This window comes from Alosa alosa, chromosome 7 (genome assembly GCF_017589495.1).
Source record: "Alosa alosa isolate M-15738 ecotype Scorff River chromosome 7, AALO_Geno_1.1, whole genome shotgun sequence".
NCBI lineage: Eukaryota > Metazoa > Chordata > Actinopteri > Clupeiformes > Clupeidae > Alosa > Alosa alosa.
This window is the reverse complement of record NC_063195.1, coordinates 21,772,978-21,791,674: the sequence shown is the minus strand read 5'-3', so window position 1 is coordinate 21,791,674 and position 18,697 is coordinate 21,772,978. Positions and strand designations below refer to the sequence as shown.

The window sequence follows — 18,697 nt, the reverse complement described above, 5'->3', positions numbered from 1 at the left end:
ATTCTCCATGCATGCCACATTGTGTACACACACACACATACACACACACACACACACCTGTGAGGCCCTCTCAGTCCCGGCCAGGTCCACCATGAAGAGTTTGCCCATCCGGACCTCCTCATTGATGTTCTTCACTCTGCTCTTCTGCTTGACCGTCACCTGGAACAAACACATGACGTGTGTGTGTATGTGTGTGTATGTGAATCTGGATCTGTGTACAAAATCACCTGTATGACAGTTAATGTTTGCATGTAAGAGCTAAGCTGGAGATCTTAACTTAACGCTTAACGTGTTAGATACAATGTGCGTGTGTGTGTTAACCTGCAGTATAGCATGCGATCTGGATGAGGTCTTGTTAGCTGCAGTAGGCTCTTGTGTCCGTTGCTTGTTGCCTTTGGTCAGCAGGGCCATAATCTACAAACCAGAACAGCGACTACATTACCCATAATTCCAAAAAGGTCACCAAGTGTTCTATTCACATGTACTCATCACATTCATTAATTCCAGACTCATTCTAACCAAGCTGAATTAAAGTAAAGTATAGGTAAGCATTCTGAACTGGTGACCTTGCTATTATCATCACCAGACTTTACTTGTTGAGCTGCATTCACCCTACATGGATCCCTGAACCCAAACATGAACCATGTTGTCAATTGTCAATGGACTTACGGATGATGCAGCAAATTACTTTGTTTACAGTTTACAATTTTTTTTTGTTTACGTTTTTGCTCTTTAAAATAAAGCGCAACCTCTCTCCTGAAAGAATGATAGAAAATGCTTAATGACTTTCTAGGAGGCAAGTGTAACATCTCTTCTCAAAGAATGATACAAGTGGCTAACGACTGCTGAGTTTTTTAGGACGCTTCAAATGATACAAATGGCTAATGCCTAAAATGTCTAGGAGGCTTTTCACCTCATAAACCCATCAGCAGGGATCCAGCTGCCAGCCAGCCAGCCAAACAAACCCCCATGACCTTGAAGCGCTGTGCACTCTCCAGACTCCATCAGACCCTCAACGAGCCTGAATCACAGCAGGACCTATTCCCACTTGGCTCCGCTCCCGAAAAGCATGGAGCGAAAAACCCATTAATCATGCATAACACCATGGCGCCACCTTGATCACCTTCTAGGCCATTACAGTGTTAATTAAGGCGTTAATGATTCATGCCTTATTAAATATTTCACATAGAGGATGTGTATGGAATCTTGGAGTGAGGATTTGAGGTGTGTGTGTGAGAGAGATAGGGTGATAGCTCTTACAACACCTTTACATCTTCTCATTACCTTCTGCTGGTGAATGGGGCAATCGCCCCAAAATATGACCGCCGCTCAGTCCTGCAGATTCTCTCCGCAAAGATAAATCAGACTTGTCAATTTGTCTCCGTACATTTCTTACTCCAGCCTCTACTCTTGCACATTTTGTGTATGTAAATGAGTGTGTGCACATGTGTGTTTGCTTTTGTGTATATGTGTACTTCTGTGTGTGTGTGTGTGTGTGTTCGCTTGTGACTTTGTGTGTGGGGGTAATGGGGTGTGTGTGTGTGTGTGTGTGTGTGTGTGTGCGAGTGTGTGCATGTGTGTGTGTGTCTGCATGTGCGTGCGTGCGTGCGTGCATGTGTGTGTGCGAGCTTGTAGAAATGTCATAACTGGGCGGTGGTAGTGTAGCGGTTAAGGAGCTGGGCTAGCGTGCAGTAGCCTGAAAGTTGCCGGTTCAATTCCCGGCTTCCACCGTTGTGCCCTTGAGCTACAGTAGGCACTTAACCCCAAGTTGCTCCGGGGACAATGTGATCCCTTGTAATATAGCTGACATATATATAAGTCACTTTGGTCAAGAAATGTCTGCTAAATGTAATATAATGTAATAAATACCAGCAACCTTCCGCTCAACTCCACCATCTACAGGCCGATTGGTGTACAGTCACTAAATGTACACATAAATTAATTTATTGTATGGGCCCCCATGAACGAAATTGGACGAAACTTGCCAAGTATTGAAAGGGTGTCATAATGATCCTACACTTCAAATTTTGTGATTTGAACATGTCAGCCAAATATACCTGCGATTACAACTCATTTTTACACCTCATTTTTTTCTTTTTCATTTTTAACTAGGTGGCGCTATACCGCAAATCAGTCATTATGAAATGGGTTGAGATGGCTTCTTGAGACCAACATACAAAAAAACTTTGGTCATCCTAGGCCCTATGGTTCTCGAGATATTCACAGAAAACTTACCCTTTTTACTCCTTTTGGGGGTCCAGTGTGGCGGGTGGGCGGGTGGGCGACGGATCAAAAACAAAAATCGACGGTTCCGTGTCATCCTTGTGGGGCTACATGCCCACCAATACAGATGAAAATGCTGTTTGTTTGCAATGTCTTGAAAAAGATGATTGATTGTCTTAAAATAGGGGTGAGCTAAATTAGATGCCATCATCAGTGGCACAAAACCTGTGACACTGGTAAAACAAATATTGACTAAGTAGACACCCAAGTTGAGGCTAAATAGCCAAAACTAGGTCTGAAACATTAGTCAAATGTGTTGTGTTCCATCAGCAAGAACTGACATTCTGACCTCCAGTCATCTCCAGTAACTGACCATGTTTTTACCATGCAGTGCATACATTGGTTGCGTTTTTGTTTCTATCCAACATCGGTAACCTCTGACCTCTCTGGCGTTGCTGGTGGAGAACTCGGTGATCCCGGCGATGCGGATCTCGCCCTTAGCGTCCTCCCGCAAGTCAAGATAACCCGACGACGGATTCAGCAGGTCCCGGATCATCTCGTTGTAAATCTACAAAAGCAAATATGAACATTTGATAAACACTGAATCACACCCTTTGAAGAGTGTGTAGTATTATACCAAAGTAGAGCATCACAGGTATAGCATATAATATAGCACGGCACAGCACAGTATTATAAATGTATAGTCCATGTACAGAATGTATCACATATTATGTAGCTGCACTATATGGTGAAATTAAACCATATATAATATCATAATTGGGGCAGCTGTGGCCTAATGGGGGCAGCCGTGGCCTACTAGTTAAGACTTTGGGCTTGCAACCGAAGGATTGCCGGTTCGATCCCCGACCAATAGAAAAAATATTGGCGGGGAAACTGGCTGAGCACTGCTCTCCTGTGCCCACATCCACAGCTGAAGTGTCCTTGAGCAAGGCACCTAACCCCTCACTGCTTCCCGAGCGCCGCTATAGCAGGCAGCTCACTGCTTCGGGATTAGTGTGTGCTTCACCTCAATGTGTGTTAAATCATGGATTAGGATTCCCTCATGGGATCAAGAGTATATATACTTACTTACTTACTATATAATGACCACATAATAGATCAACTCAAAATCTAAAGAGGCTCATGCTTGTACACAATTGGTTTTCTTCCTACTTTAACGTCCCACTTGGTCTGATAGACCGGATGAATGATTAATGGCCACTGATTGACTGACCAGTCAACCGAGCAAAGAGTAAGCTCTCACCTCCACCTACAGTATCAGCCTCACCTCCAGGTAGGACATGTAGACGCTGCAGTCCATGTCCTCCTTGCCCGCTTCGATGGCCTTGAAGAGGTCGTTGAGGGTGCGCACGTAGATGCCCGGCTCTGAGTCCACGCCCAGCATGGTGTACGTCTTCCCCGCGCCTGCGGAGACCGGCAAGGACACGGAGTGAGTGGGAGGGCGGAGAGAACATTGAATGAGTGAGTTTTTAGGTTTTCAGTTATAGTTTAAAAGTTATAGTTTTGTGCGGAGAGAACATTGAATTAATGAGTTTTTAGGTTTTTAGTTATAGTTTAAAGTTATAATTTTGGGCGGAGAGAACATCGAATTAATGAGTTTTCAGTAATAGTTTAAAGTTAGAATTTTGGGCTTTTTAGCTTTTTCTTTTTTTCGACAGGACAATGAGGCTACAGTATGAGTGAGAGGAGATGGGGAGTGGGTTCGAGGGATGACCTCTGACCACTCTGTGGGTACTGAGCCCGTTCATGGTATGGGGCGCCCAAAATGCTACCACCACGCTACGCTATGAGTTGGGAGTAAAGGCCCATTCACACCAAGAACGATAACGATAACTATAACTATAACCATAACGATAAAAGCGTTCACACTGAACAACGATAAACAAAGTCTCTCCTTGTGTTAATAAATGTGATGGCTAAAATTTGATGGGTTCTGATTGGCTATTACCATTTTATCGTTGTGAAAATCGCTCTGAAAGTGATCCCCAGCGATATCGTTCTTCATGTCGTTATCGTTATAGTTTATGTGTGAACGTCGTCATTCATATTAACGAGAACGATATTTATTTATAGTTATCGTTATCGTTATCGTTCTTGGTATGAATGGGCCTTTTGGATTGACTGAATGGGGCACTGAGAATGAGTTGTGGACATTTTTGTGGTGATGAAAGCTCTGTGCTCTACCTGTGGGTCCATAGGCAAAGACAGTGGCGTTGTACCCGGCGATCACCCCCTCAATCAGGTTCTTAGTGGTGGCAAGATAAACCTCTTCCTGCACAGCAAAGAAAGACAGGGACATAGACAAAGAGAGCGAGAAGAGAGAGAGGGAGAGAGGGAGAGAGAGAGAGAGAGAGAGAGAGAGAGAGAGACGTTTACAGAAGCAGGCAGAGAGAGACAGCTAATTTGGATCCACATTCATTCATTCCTACAACTATAAACGGGACATAAAGATGTTCAACAGCTTGATTAACAGTATATGTACGTACAAAATGCTACACTTGACATACTATCCGCTGTTGCTTCCTGCCCACAATCATGCCTGTTACCTCTCCTCCAAAAATCGTATAGAGTCGTATAGAGGCTCTGCAAAATTTGAATCCATCAAGCACCTCACTAAGACCTACCCTGACTTGAGGTGCATTAAAATTTGGCAAACAGTGGCAGACGTTCATGGCGAACATGTTTTCTCTGAACGGTTAAATTTGAACGATTTGGTGTAAACATTCCATTGTAAGGGTACAACTTCACCCAGCTCACGTCCAGCTTCACTGTATGTTTGCGGAGAACTACCTCCTCAGACTCTTTCTGTTGAGTGTTTGCAAATGTTCGCCAAAAACTTGAGGCAAACAGAAACCTGTTTGCAAACATTCGCCTATGTTTGCGAATTTGAAGACACTTCTGACCTCACCTCAGTTTCCATGACAATGTGACAACCCCACCATCACCTTTCAAAACTAACCTCTGCAAAATCCACTAACCATCTCCAAGCATAATCCTCCAGGCAGGCACACGAAAGGGGCGATTTCAGAGGGGGTGGGGGTTAAGTTAAGTTAAGTTATCACCCAGAGAGAAGCCTACTGCCTGCTGCCGAATGATTCTGGATGTGAAATGTCACACTCCTCCTCCATTCCACGGGCAAACACAGAAATCCCAGACATGAAAGACAAAAAATGGGAAGAACTGTGCCGCATGGATGAGGAGGGTCACCCCCTTGGACAGGAGCCACATGTTTACTGCAGAAGAAACACTGAGACGACCTTTGTATTATAAGGGGATACAGTATGTTTATATTTGACTGGAATTTATCAACCTGAATCATCTGAATGTTGCACCATCAAGTCTCTCAACTGCACAGACTCTACAGAGAGGAACAACAGGTCTGTTTGAACCTGATGTGCTTAGGTGACAATCAGCATACTCCTCCCTCCTCTCATTCTCCTAATCTCAATACAACAAACAGCACTCTCATACTAAAGGTGTAGGTTTTTGAACATTCTAAGTTCCGCAACAATTGAAGGTTCTAAAATTCTATGTTGAATTCAATGAACCCAGATATTCTTTAGAATGTTCATTTCTCAACATTCCCGTCACACCGGTGTGACGGTACTCCTTTAAGGGTTAATCCTGCTATAATCTCAATACAACAATCAGCACTCTCATACTCCTAATACTGCTATAATCTCAATACAACAATCAGCACTCTTATACTCCTAATACTGCTATAATCTCAATACAACAAACAGCACTCTTATACTCCTAATACCGCTATAATCTCAATACAACAAACTGCACTCATACTCCTAATACCGCTATAATCTCAATATAACAAACAGCACTCATACTCCTAATACTGCTATAATATCAATACAACAAACAGCACTCCATTGCACCTAAACAGTGTTTTACTTTTCGGGAACACTCCACAGCATGGGATGAAACTTTTATGAGTTGAAATGTGTAAAAAATCCACTAATGTATACACTATTACACTACACTGACTCAAGATTAGAATAAAAATGAAAATGGAATGAAATGGAAATGTATGTATTTGAAACAGGGACAATGCAATGCTTGTAATACAAGAGAATATGTCTTGGGCCAGGTTATACAGTAGCAACAATTGCTAATTTCCACCAGTAGTCCCTGAGGGACTGAGGGGCAGGTACCTGCTGGGCTTGCTGGCCAAAGGCCACATCAAACATGTAGGTCTTCTCCCTGGAGCGGTTGGCCCGCAGGTGATTCTCAGTGTCCTCAAATGGGTCCATGAGAACCACCATCTGCAAAAGGCCACAGACACAAGTTAGCCTACAACATTACAGTCCATGCAAAACTCTATTAATAACAGCGAAAAACAACCAGAGACTAACTCATACACACAATTACATGACATGATGCTTATTCCATGCACACAATAAACACTAATATCAATCATATCAACAAATAACAACTATAGTATATATTGTGAGACAATAGATGTATGGAAAGTGCTAATGAAAACTGATACAAATGCACACAAAAACTGAATTTAGGTTCCGAGGGCTATGATGTAACTGTCAACTAGGTTATGGACTACTTTGAGTATGTTAGGCTACTGTGCAGATGCAGGTCATATGCACAATAGCCATAATGTTTCAAATGTTGCTGCATTTTTATAATGAAGGACTCATAAAACCATACAGCACCCCCAATGTGTATGCATGTGTGAAGTTATATTAGCTTTATTATGTAATACAGTTTATATAGAGTACTGCACGTGACTCTGACCGTTCCTCCAGCAGTGGCCAGTGTTGAGCTCTGCTGTGAGGGTTCATGCCTTGCCTTCTCCTCTCTAGACTTTCCATTAGTTTCCATTCCAGTGACATTTGCAGTGTAGCACCTGGTCTAGCAATGCATACAATGCATACAATGCATACACTTCACACACACGCCCGACACGGAATAAAACAGTCTGCTTGTGACATAAGCATTCAACTGAACACCTACTGTACTTCTGAGATTATACTGTATCTGAGATATGCTCTGTGTGTGTGTGTGTGTGTGTTTGTATGTGAGCTTGTGTGTGTGTGTGTGTGTGTGTGGTCTGACACTCCCACGCTAATACGATACTCCCTCCTCACTTTCACAAACTCTCTGACGTGAACGCTGACTCTATCCTCCCAGGGCTGGGTGTAATGTCTTGGCCGAGGCACGGGGTGGGGGGGTGGGTTGTTGAGAAGCAACTGAGCACACAGCTCCACCTGCCTCACTCGCTCACATGCAAAGCTAAGTGGATTAGGCTCTGACTTATGGGAGCAAATTTAGCCCTTGGTTTCTCCCAGACCACACACACAAACGGCACACACAGCACACACACACACAAACACATGGCACACGGCACACATCCACAGCGCAGGTGAGCAGCAGCCAGCACCTGTGCACCTGAATCAGTGGGGCATCTGGCAAGACTCCGATGCTGAAGAACACACTAAACAGCCAGAACTCATTGATTTATCCAAATCCAATTTTCTGTTGGAAAACGTTTAAACTAGCCATAGTCTAATGCAGTGGTTTTCAAAGTGGGGGCCAGGGCCCCCTGAGGGGCCGCGAGGGGGTGCCAGGGGGGCCTCAGCAAGTTGGAAGGAAAAATAGAAGAAACAAATAAATATAAATTTGAAAAATATAAAATATACCTATTACTATGAGGGTTGTTATACAATGCCATGATAATAATGTTAGGCATATCTTAACATTATATTTCCCATGATAATGACTGGGAATAATAGTAGCGTGATAGCAGAAAGCCCCAAATACAATTTTTACACACTGTATGCTCCATCGCGAAGTGCTTGTTGCTAAATGTAATGTATGTAATGCTTAATGTACAGCTTAATGTATTTTTACATTTGCCGTAGTATTGTCGATGGGTTTAATAACACATCAAGGGGGTCCTTGGCCAGAACCTAATGGTATTTGGGGGGCCTTGTCGTGGAAAAGTTTGGGAACCCCTGGTCTAATGTGTTAGAATCAGTATCTATCTATAACACAGTGCTCTAACTTGTATTTCATCAAGTTGTGGTAGGCTATATCTCTTTCACAGTAATAGCAACTAGAGAAAAGGTTACACAAAAACAACATTTTATGTTGGTGGCTCAAGTTGATCCACTGTTCCATCAGCATGAATTCACCATTCCTGATTCTAGGTACACAGGTAGGCCTAGGCGACACACAGATAGGTAGGCTTATGGACAGATTACGCCTCCAGGGAAAGCAATTCCTTGTGGCATGGTGATTATGTGGTGTGTGTGTGTTTGTTTTTGTGTTGCATCGGTGTCGTTACGCAATATTCCCACCGCACCTGTCCTGCACGGTGCACCTGATACGTCTGTGCAAAAGTTTGACGAAGCCTACCTGGTCATCCACGCGCTGGGCTACCACCGTTGCCCCCTCCTCAATCTCAGCTTCATTTAGCGGACGGATCCGTAGAGCCACCTGTGTATGAAAACAAATCATATTTTTCAAACCAAATAGTCGGTCACGAAAAAAAAAAATCTAATTCAAGTAGGCTATTTTATATTTTTCCATAAGGGTAGTACCAATCCTCAGGTCTACGGTAGCCAACATAGTGTTAAACAAAGTTGCAATGTTGAACAATATGGAATGTCTGCCAAATAGCCAAACATACAGCCCACCTTTCACACAGGAAGAAAGACGAATTAATGTAAACATGCTGAAAAGATAAGCCTAGTTCATTTATATTCTGAACGAAACCCTGGTGGAGACAATGGTTGACATGCAACACGTGAAGAATGTCATGCCATGTCAACAAACTGCAGCAAAGACAAGTTTGACGTAGGCCTACCGTAAGTTGGTGATCTTTTGATTCCACTGCCAGGTCCTTCATGTCTGCTTTAACTCATTACAATGCGTCCGATCTCTGGCTTGCTTTACTTAACAAAATGAATAGCCGCGGGCCGCGAGTTCATTGTGTCCGGCTGCAGCCAGGGGATTCTCTGTCCGACCGGGTGGCTGTATCCACTGATGGTCCAGCTATCCAGGTGACCAGATGACTGCTAGGCTGTTCTCATTGGCTGAACAGGGGATAATCCTCTTTATAAAGCGACAAGGAGGCCAGATCTAGCAGCAAGTGGTGCATACGGGAATATGTAAGGTAAGTTAGCCTAGTGAGAAATACAGCTTAATGAGAAGTTCACGCCGTTGCCGTTGCGCCCGTCACACCAAAATTTCAATAACCTTAATAGCCCATCATTTAAACTCAAATATTACCCTTATTTCTAGGCTATGTAAATTCAGTTTTTCCAACCCATCTTTCCTGTCTTGTCCCAAATCACACCAAGAAACGCCTTATCGCTAACTTGTCTCAAACGTAAGCCGCCTATCCTGTTTTTGTCAACAAATATCGCTCAGACACATTCCAATCTGTTTGCAAGTTGCTTATTTGCTGCTTAAGCATTATGGATGTAACCTAAATTTGAAGAAATATTTGTGATCGTCGACCTACCGTGTTTAGGTTGTCTTTAGGTTACAAACCCGTGGCTCAACGCGTCTTGTTCCCATAGAAACAGTGTGCGGGAGGCCAATGACCCACTGGGGAAATTTCCATGAATCCCACTTGTTTGTTGTATGACTGAATGCAAGCGTGTCAACAACAGCAACGTCATTTTTAAAAAGTTTCTGTAAAAGCTGAAGCTTGGACCAGACCCATACTTACACCAAGATCTTCAAAAAATTGACTTTTAATAGTGCAACTGTGTTAAGATAGTTGTCAATGCCGTGGAGTGTGCAGTTCTTTGCATGTTATTATGGCTTAGGCCTACTTGAATTAATGTAAACAGCACTATCCTAGAAATGATGGAGACAGTAAAACACTAAAACAGTGAAACATTAAAAAAAAACAGTGAATTAATTTAAAAGATTTATTTCAAATACAGCCGTAGTGTTTAACCACACAACCTAATCCAAGATGAAGAAGAGTTTTTTTCCCTCTTTCTTCTTTTTCTTTAAAACATGTCCTTCACCAGGTAACTGGGTGTGTGCCTAAGATGGCATCGGTCATTTAAAAATAGGCCTACTCCAAGTCTCCTAAAGGAATGATCTCTTCGTTAATGAAAAACTCGATGGTCTCCTCCTCCCAATCCTCCACGTTACTTTCCAGCTCATCTGTGTCCACATCTGCAGGAGGCAGCAAAGACAATACAGTAGGTCAGGGAACCAGGAGCACGCACACGCACACGGACACAGACATTTGCGTATTTGTTAGAATTACATGTTGCATACAAAAGCGTCTGACTATAGGCAAACGTGTGCAGATACAAAAAAAAAATAAAAAAAAATAATAATACACACAGCTATACAAATTCATATTATAACAAATCACAGAGCAGAAAACAAGTTAACATGTATCAGTTGAGTCGGATATAGAAGAAATGATGTGGAATAACAGTGGGGGCGTGGGAGAATGACCTTGGGTAACATCACTGTAATGTTGTAATAAGGTTGCGTGGAGGTTACCTTGGGTAACATCATTGTAATGTTATAATAAGGTTGTGTGGACATTGTGTCGAGGTTACCTTGGGTAACATCACTTTAATGTTGTCATAAGGTTGTGTGGACATTGTGTGGCGGTTACCTTGGGTAACATCACTTTAATGTTGTCATTAGGTTGTGTGGACATTGTGTGGCGGTTACCTCCTCGTAATGTTGTCATTAGGTTGTGTGGAGGTTACCTTGGGTAACATCACTTTAATGTTGTCATTAGGTTGTGTGGACATTGTGTGGCGGTTACCTTGGGTAACATCACTTTAATGTTGTCATTAGGTTGTGTGGACATTGTGTTTAGGTTACCTCCTCGTAGCTGAAGGCGGAGCTCCCTCTGATCGTTGTAGGCCTGCATTGCGCGCTCCCGGTAATTCCGGTACTCCTCCATCATCAGCCGACGCTTGTCCACCAGCTCCTGCACAGGCAAGTGGGTAAGACCAGAGCACATTAACCCACGTATTACATTACGTCACCTCACTGACCAGGTAACATTACATTAGATTAGCCCACTAGCTAGGCAACATATTACATTACATAGTCAACTTATCTTATTTCAAAGCTAACATGAATGGTTTTCTGCAGTATGACTCCTTTAAATATGTGGTACCCATGTAATGAATCCAGGAAGTTGATTGATTTTAACCACTAACCATGCCTACTGGAGTTCATATCCATGTGTGCATGTGTGCATCAAAAACTACAGATTCCATAATCCTCTCAATCACTCTTGATTTTAACCACTAACCTTGGAGGCCTTGGACTGGCTTAGGCGATCTTTCTGCTCGAAAATCTTGGAATACTTTTTCAGGTCCTTCTTTATATTCTGTCAAACAAAAACACATTACCAAAATCAAATACAGAAATCAGATTAAGACTACAATTAACATATCAGAATCAGATTGGATCAGGGGCACGTTTCCCAAAACCATAGTTGCTAACTAAGTTAGCAACTTTGTTGGTTGCAATGCAATTTTCCATTGCCAACCAACTAAGGTGCTAACAGGTTAGCAACTATGCTTTTGGGAAACACACCCCTGATCAACAACTCAAAAAGACAATTCACAGCAGGACTTTGCCTATTCATAGGTATATCGTCATCCAGAATCTGGTGGTATAATATGTGTGGTATAGCTACAGACAACTTGAATGGTATTATGGGTAATTGTCAGTTTACCTTGATTTCCTCATTACTCAGTAGAGTTGGTGGACGTGGTCTCCATAGCAGCTGGCAGAAACGATCCTTGTTGTTTTTCTGTAGAAGACGCCCTTGGAAAGTCCACAACCAGTAGGCATTGTCCACCTATTGGATCAAGGTCAACACAACATGGGAAAGACGTTAGGAGAGGTGAGCTTAAAGGGGAACGAGTAGGCATTGTCCACCTATTGGATCAAGGTTAACACAACATGGGGAAGAAGTTAGGAGAGGTGAGCTTAAAGCTATGCAGGTTTTTTTAGCTTAATTAACCTTAACTGAACAGCTTCGGAGTCATTGGAATGGTTATATGACTTTTTTCGGGTTGAATGGTGACCCGTCTTACTTCCCCCCTAGCGCCTGTCGGCGGAAAAACCACCCTTGCAACTTTGGGCCTGCTGCCATTGCGCCTACTGTTTAAAACGCTCAAATGTCTGTGACGGTATATCTCACAATCCTGCAGGACAGTGGATTTGTGGATTTCTTTACGAATGGCAAATGCAGATGTTGTAAGAAATCAGATAATTTACATGTCATTCTAAGACCATTTTCAATTTTTGACACACCAACATTTCACCCAACCGAATGCCTTAATTCACCTTCTCAGTTCACTGAATTCAGTCCAAATCGAGTCCAATCGACTCCTTACCTTGTGACTCCACCAGGAGACGGACGTGACTACGTAGCGTCCCGTGGGGTCCCACTCCACGTCCGACGCCATGTAGTGCTCAGCGATGTTCATCATGGTACAGTCCGACGTATCCACGAACGCAAGAGCGCCATTCATACTGACAGAGAGAGAAAGAAAGATTATTGTGATGATTGAAACATGCTCATTTGCCACACAAAAACATGAACCCAACTGTATGTAGACACGCACACACACATACCTCCTTAGTCCGGCTAGAACCATGAACTGTCCCTGAGGGCTCCAGAAGATGCTGTTGGCCTGCTGCTTGTCAAACATCTCTGCAAAAACACACACACATTTATTTAAATTTATTCATTTAACAGACACACGTGCACGCGCACACACACCCTGCTAAATATTACATCACAAATGTATACATTTCAAGTCATTCACTACAGAGGCAAAAGATTGAACACAACTCAAGACTAATGCCGAGAAACACTATTTATGTCCCACACCAACATTCTTTGGAACAGCCACAATTCATACACCAACATTCTTTGGAACAGTTTTCAGAAGTACAGCACTAGAAGGTGAGCCTTACTGATGAGATCGATCTTGCCGTTGTTCTTCACGTGGTAGAAGGAGGCGTTGATCCGGGGAGACTCGCCGTGAAGGACGGCAAACTTGCTACCGTTGGGCTCCCACGCAAACGCTATGATGCTCTCTAGGAAAGACACAGGAAACGTACCCATAAAAGCTCTGAAATTCCAACTTGCGTTTGAAAAGTGCCACTTCAGAATATATTTAATGAAAAGGGCAGAATGAACATTTCAATTCAAATAAACAGTATTTGTGGGTTTAGTGCATTTTTTGGCAGTATTACTGTGCTGTTTATCACAGTAATATTACAAAGTATCAAAGAATATTACAAAGTATCTGTACCTAAAATGTATTTCTCATTCTCAAATAATTGTATTATTTATTATTTTGTAAACATTAGTGCATTTGTACGCGGGTGTGAAATTCTAGAATGTTCCTGACCTTTCATTTCCACCACGTCTACGGGCACCTGCTTTTCCCTCATGCGGAAGATTTCAAAATTTGTGACCACACCCTGTGTCGGAGAAGACATACACACCAGCTGTTAGTAATGACCTTCACAAGATCACAGAAACAGACAGAGTACAAAATAATCACAAATTAAATGAGAAAAAAGTGACCAGACACTGATTAGACAGATTAAACACTAGAAAAACGCAGGTATATTCTTGTTTATTATGTCTTGTTTGTATGTGCACATTGTCGTATCTAGAATGTATAGATGTCTATATGTAATGTATGTCAGCATTACCAGAGTGACACCAGCAGCCAGAACCAAATTCCTTGTAAGTGTGAACATGCTTTACACAAATCAAATCTAATTCTGATTGAGATTCAGGCACAGACCAAAACTCTGTCACACTCTCTGAGTCTGCCTCTCCCTCACCCAGTACCAACGATATCTCTTTTTTTCCCAGAACCCTTTACCATTGCCCTCACCTTGACCCCTTGACCTTACCTGTGTTCCCTTGGGTGTGCGGTCCACCTTGACGCACAGGTAGTCTCCGTTGCGCTGCCAGTGCAGCTTGCAGTCCACCACGTTGAAGAGGTTCCTGACGCGGATCTCCTGACGCGAGGGCAGTTGCATCAGTGTCACGCGCGCCGGGATGTCCTTATCCTCCGGGACCCAGAACGCAATGATGTTGTCACCCGGCGACCACGAGAAATCCCTTCAATAAAAGAAATGCACCACTGTTCAGCTTTTTACTACACTGTTTGACTTGAGAGTACAACAGGAAAAACACTTGTGCATTCAAACTATATATAACTATATAACAACTGATTACACTGCCTATCGTGTATTACTAGACAATTCCATAATCCTTCATAAAATCACTGGTCTACATATTATTGCAAATACTGGCATACTTATACAGCTTCTATTTTTTATTTTTTATTAATTGCTGATCTATGATCTATAATTCCTTCACAGAATTCTGCAAACTATAACTATATAAAACAACTTACTACATTGCCTATCGTATTTTAGCTTATTTGCATACTTACTTATTGTATACTTATACAGCACTTTGGCATACTTACACAATATTTATTTTATGAACTGCTGATTTATGATTATTTCACAGAATTCTGATGCAATGGCAGAGAGGCAATAATTGAACACTCACTTAATTCCATTGATCTTGAGACTCTTCTTATCGAGCAGGCCCATAGACTGAAATAAATGTAAAAAAAGGAGAACAGTTATATAAATCCATGGGGATAGAAAAACAAAACAAAAAAACAACAGATGGAACGTTTCTTCAGTTGTGTTGATTTGCTCAAATTTGATCTGAGTCTTACCGGTGTCTCATAGATGCTGAGCGTGTCTTGGGTCATTCTAGCAAAGAACTTCCCATCCTGACTCCATCTGTGAGCAATGATGTACTTTGATGAATAATCACGAACAAGCGCTTTAACACTTCATTATAACATGCTCCAAATGATGGAGGGTATGAGAGGGGGAGGTAGGAGAGAAAGAAAGAAAGATAGAAATAGAGAACTAGAGAAAGAAAGACAGAAAGAAAGAAAGAAAGAAAGAAATGCACAGTGGAAAAGAGAAAACAACCATAAGGAATAAAACACAGACCGATAGAGAAAGAAAGACAGAGAGAGAGAAAGAAAGAATAAATATGAAAGACACTGACACAGAGTTCCTGGTGCCCCACTCACTTGAAGATGGGCCAGTGTGCGGAGCTCTCGCAGTGGAACCCTCTCTTCTTCTGTCCAGTCAGGATGTCCCAGATGATGATGGCCTGTGGGTCCTCCTTGGTGTCCAACAGGGGACTGAACGTCACCACGTACCTGCCAGCCATCATTTCATGGTTATGTTTACGTTTACTAGTGAGCAGACACAACACTCTCATCCAAAAAAACATATCAAATCATAACACCACTATAACACATTCATATTGATGATGGTTATAAGGATGCCTATATTGAAGATGTATCAAGCAGTCTCCAGTAGAAGGGAATGGCAGATGTTTTCCATAATGTTGAATCAGTTTAAGAATCTGCACATACCTCTCACAGGGCGAGAAGTCGATGAGGGACACACCCTGGTGACTGAACCTCTGGATCTGCTTGAACTTCTCGCCTCCCCATAATGCAATGCCTCTCTGGTGGAAGGTGGCCAGGTACGTGCCTTTGGGCGACCAACGGACGTAGGTCTCTGTCCAGCGCTGAGGTGGACAGTAGAAGGGAGAGGGGTTATTTATGCATTTAATGCAGACCATTGAATTTTACTATAATGGAATATGTGCATATATTAATATGGTTAACTAACAATTCATTCATTCATTCATTCATTAGGGTTAATGTACTCACTGCTCTCTCCTCAGCAACGATTGGCTCTTTAGGATCATTGGCAAATATGGCCGTCCTCTCGCCTGATTCATAGATCACACTGTACTGATCCCGACAGTCTTGATCCTCAATCCAGTGCCGCATGTTACCCTGGAAACGATAACATGCATTCAACTTCAGGGAACAGTTACGTCAAACAGCAAGTCAGACACTTATTCTACATGGTATAGGCTAGGCATTGGTAACAGAGGAATATTTTCAGTCAGATGAGCACGTACAAAGTCCTTGAATGGCTGTTTTTCTGGAGTCTCCCATTCATCACAGATATTCATGTACCTGTAAGAACAAGAAATAGTTTTTGAGAGCAGTTATGTGTCTGCCTAAGATGAAAAATGATCAGACTATCTCCATATTTATACCAGGGGCTCTCAATCCCAAGTGCATGCTGGAGCATTGTTGCTCTGCTAGTTTTCCATCAGCTTGACTGGACGACTTGAACATTTTAACACTAGGCAAGAGCATTATATACTGAATTAGGTGCAAGTGCAACCATGCTGAATCAGGTGTGGCCGAAGCATAGATTGGTAAAGGGTTTTTTTTTTTTTTAGAGTGAGGGATTGGATTGAGAACCCCTTCAATATACTGAATAAATAGTTATTCCTTTAATTTACAAATGAAATTTGTAAGATACTAAATGAAGGTTTATTTAGATATATAAAGGGACCTACTTGTCAAAGTCTGTGAAGAGGTTTACTCTGAATGTATGTTGTTTGTCGAGCTTGTAGCCATCAGCGTTCTTTACAGCCTCTAGGGCGTGGTTCGGATTAGCATATTCTAGGAAAATGTACCTGAAGCAGAGGGGAAAAAAGACAGAGGTGGTGAACAGAGTCTACAGAAACTGCAAGGAACAACTGTTAGAAAGTATGAGTGTGCCGTGTAAATGTTATAATATTATATAAATAACAAATATGCATGCTTATACTATTATATAAATAAAAAGTATACTTATAATATTGTAATAAATATTATGCTCACCCTTTTGTTGTACCCTCTGTATCTGGATAAAATTCATTGGTGATTTTGCCAAACTTAGAGAAAATTTTGTGAATGACGTTTTTGAGCTTCTCAAGTCTCTCGGGGCCGACCTGGGGCACGTTGTCCACCACCACCACAGAGTCGATACCGTCGGCCTCCAGCGGCTTCTCCCGCAGAACATCTGCCAAGAGCTCTGCGAAGGCACACGGGGCAAAGGACAATGTTCAAGTCTGCTTGATGTCATGTGCGTTAACACAAGGTCAACGTTTATTATAACATGTATTGGGCAATGGCCAACATTTGACTAAGTCTGTCTGTGTGACTCTTGTGTTTTTGTTGTCACACAGACATTACTGACCTTGAGGGAGGAGAAGACATGGCACATTTTATTACACCTGACCTACTGGATAAAAGAGCTGTGCAGTCACCAAAGTCTCATATCACCATATGTCATGTCATATCCCAATAAGAATAGCTAATATAGCTAACCACATGAAAAGGCTAATTTCCAATTTAGAATTTTCACTTGAAAAATAAAGCCTTGCATTTAGTGTAAATTTTGACCTATTTCGGCCTCATTTTAATTTCATTCATAGATTTGTACCAACAACTGCTGAGTGGTTGGGATTGGAATAATTGTACAAATGTAAGCCTATGCAAAAACAGCTTTATGGTATAGTTCAAACTCAATGCAAAAAAATAATAATTGTTTAGTTAACGAACCACGTAAAGCAATTCAGAAAGGACACTGAAAAATTGTCAGTTGACAATGTCCTCTATTATCTCAGTTTGCCAACCTCATGAGTCAGTCTCAGATTTCACTGTCTGTTGCAATGAGATAAGATACTAAATAACGGTTTCACGTTCAGGCCAGAAGTATGTTTCTCATTTTTTAAATAAAGCTACAACTAAAAGCTGGTCCCTAAAAATAAAAAAAAAGACATCACTGTTAGCTAAGAGGACACGTTTCTCTGATTAGTCTGGTTAGTGATATTTGATACGTGGAATGTTACGCCGAGCAGCCTTACATAAGGTATAACGAGGTCCATAAATAACTCCGTGGCTTTGTGGCAATACAGCAATAGAATAGTACAAATATGTAGACTGGACACAATGTATCAAGTCTGGCCCGTCCGCATTCTAGCCTACTACACTAGGATGCTGCAAATGCGTCAGCATCCAAGTCTCGCTACGCTAGTATCAAGAGATAGGCAGGGTGCTACCCCAAAAGCGTGTATTTATGGCACATGCCCACAAAAAACATGAACTCAAATTGGGTCAGAATTAATTCAAGATGGGAAAACAGAGTTTTAATGCAAGATAGCATGCAGGAGCTAGCACATTAGCTTAGTAGCGGGCCGTGAAAGCCTGGTCCTTTCCCAAGCTTACCTTCATCCTCGATGTCGTCCACGAAGTCCTCGGGGTCGCTAAACGAAGGCTCCTCCTCGTCTTCATCAAATTCCGCTCCCGCAGCCATGTCTAGTGTATTCTGCATCTGATGGCTTGTCAAAAACGTGTTAATACCACGAATAAAATATTTCTTGTGATAAAAGATGTAGACCTGTCCGCATCATTGGAGAGCCATGCTACGTTGTGTAAGGTAATGGCAGCGGACTGGGGTTTGGACCTTCGAGAACAATACAGCTGCACAC

At 42.2% G+C, this 18,697-nt stretch overlaps 2 protein-coding genes across 2 annotated transcripts in view; both read right to left on the bottom strand.

Annotated features, from left to right (window-relative positions):
- The window catches only part of si:dkey-26i13.8 (kinesin-like protein KIF19), a 27,980-nt gene extending 18,164 nt beyond the window's left edge, over positions 1–9,816 (bottom strand). The window contains 9 exon segments of the mRNA XM_048247830.1: positions 58–159; positions 322–414; positions 2,666–2,791; positions 3,512–3,648; positions 4,429–4,516; positions 6,411–6,521; positions 8,632–8,712; positions 9,083–9,357; positions 9,743–9,816. Coding sequence (XP_048103787.1) covers positions 58–159; positions 322–414; positions 2,666–2,791; positions 3,512–3,648; positions 4,429–4,516; positions 6,411–6,521; positions 8,632–8,712; positions 9,083–9,124 — 780 coding nt within the window. The 5' untranslated portion in view covers positions 9,125–9,357; positions 9,743–9,816.
- A 327-nt stretch (positions 9,817–10,143) lies between these two features.
- Positions 10,144–18,689, bottom strand: LOC125297478 (eukaryotic translation initiation factor 3 subunit B-like). The gene is made up of 18 exons (XM_048247829.1): positions 18,435–18,689; positions 17,046–17,238; positions 16,739–16,858; positions 16,289–16,346; positions 16,032–16,160; positions 15,729–15,886; positions 15,378–15,509; positions 15,009–15,075; positions 14,834–14,880; positions 14,164–14,374; positions 13,647–13,719; positions 13,207–13,329; positions 12,862–12,940; positions 12,621–12,759; positions 11,954–12,079; positions 11,525–11,602; positions 11,086–11,194; positions 10,144–10,413 (listed from the first exon to the last, which is right to left on the bottom strand). Exons 1-18 carry the CDS (start codon positions 18,538–18,540, stop codon positions 10,310–10,312), a joined length of 2,052 nt encoding a protein of 683 aa, XP_048103786.1. The 5' UTR covers positions 18,541–18,689; the 3' UTR covers positions 10,144–10,309.
- Between the last annotated feature and the right edge of the window lie 8 nt (positions 18,690–18,697).

Bases quoted from the DNA above. Each gene is read 5' to 3' on its own strand.
- LOC125297478 (XM_048247829.1), bottom strand. From the start codon at position 18,540: ATGCAGAATACACTAGACATGGCTGCGGGAGCGGAATTTGATGAAGAC. The intron at 16,859-17,045 runs GTGAGCATAATA...CCTCTGCTTCAG, and splicing joins ACAGAGGGTACAACAAAAGG to GTACATTTTCCTAGAATATG. The intron at 13,330-13,646 runs GTCAGGAACATT...TGTCTTTCCTAG, and splicing joins AGACGTGGTGGAAATGAAAG to AGAGCATCATAGCGTTTGCG.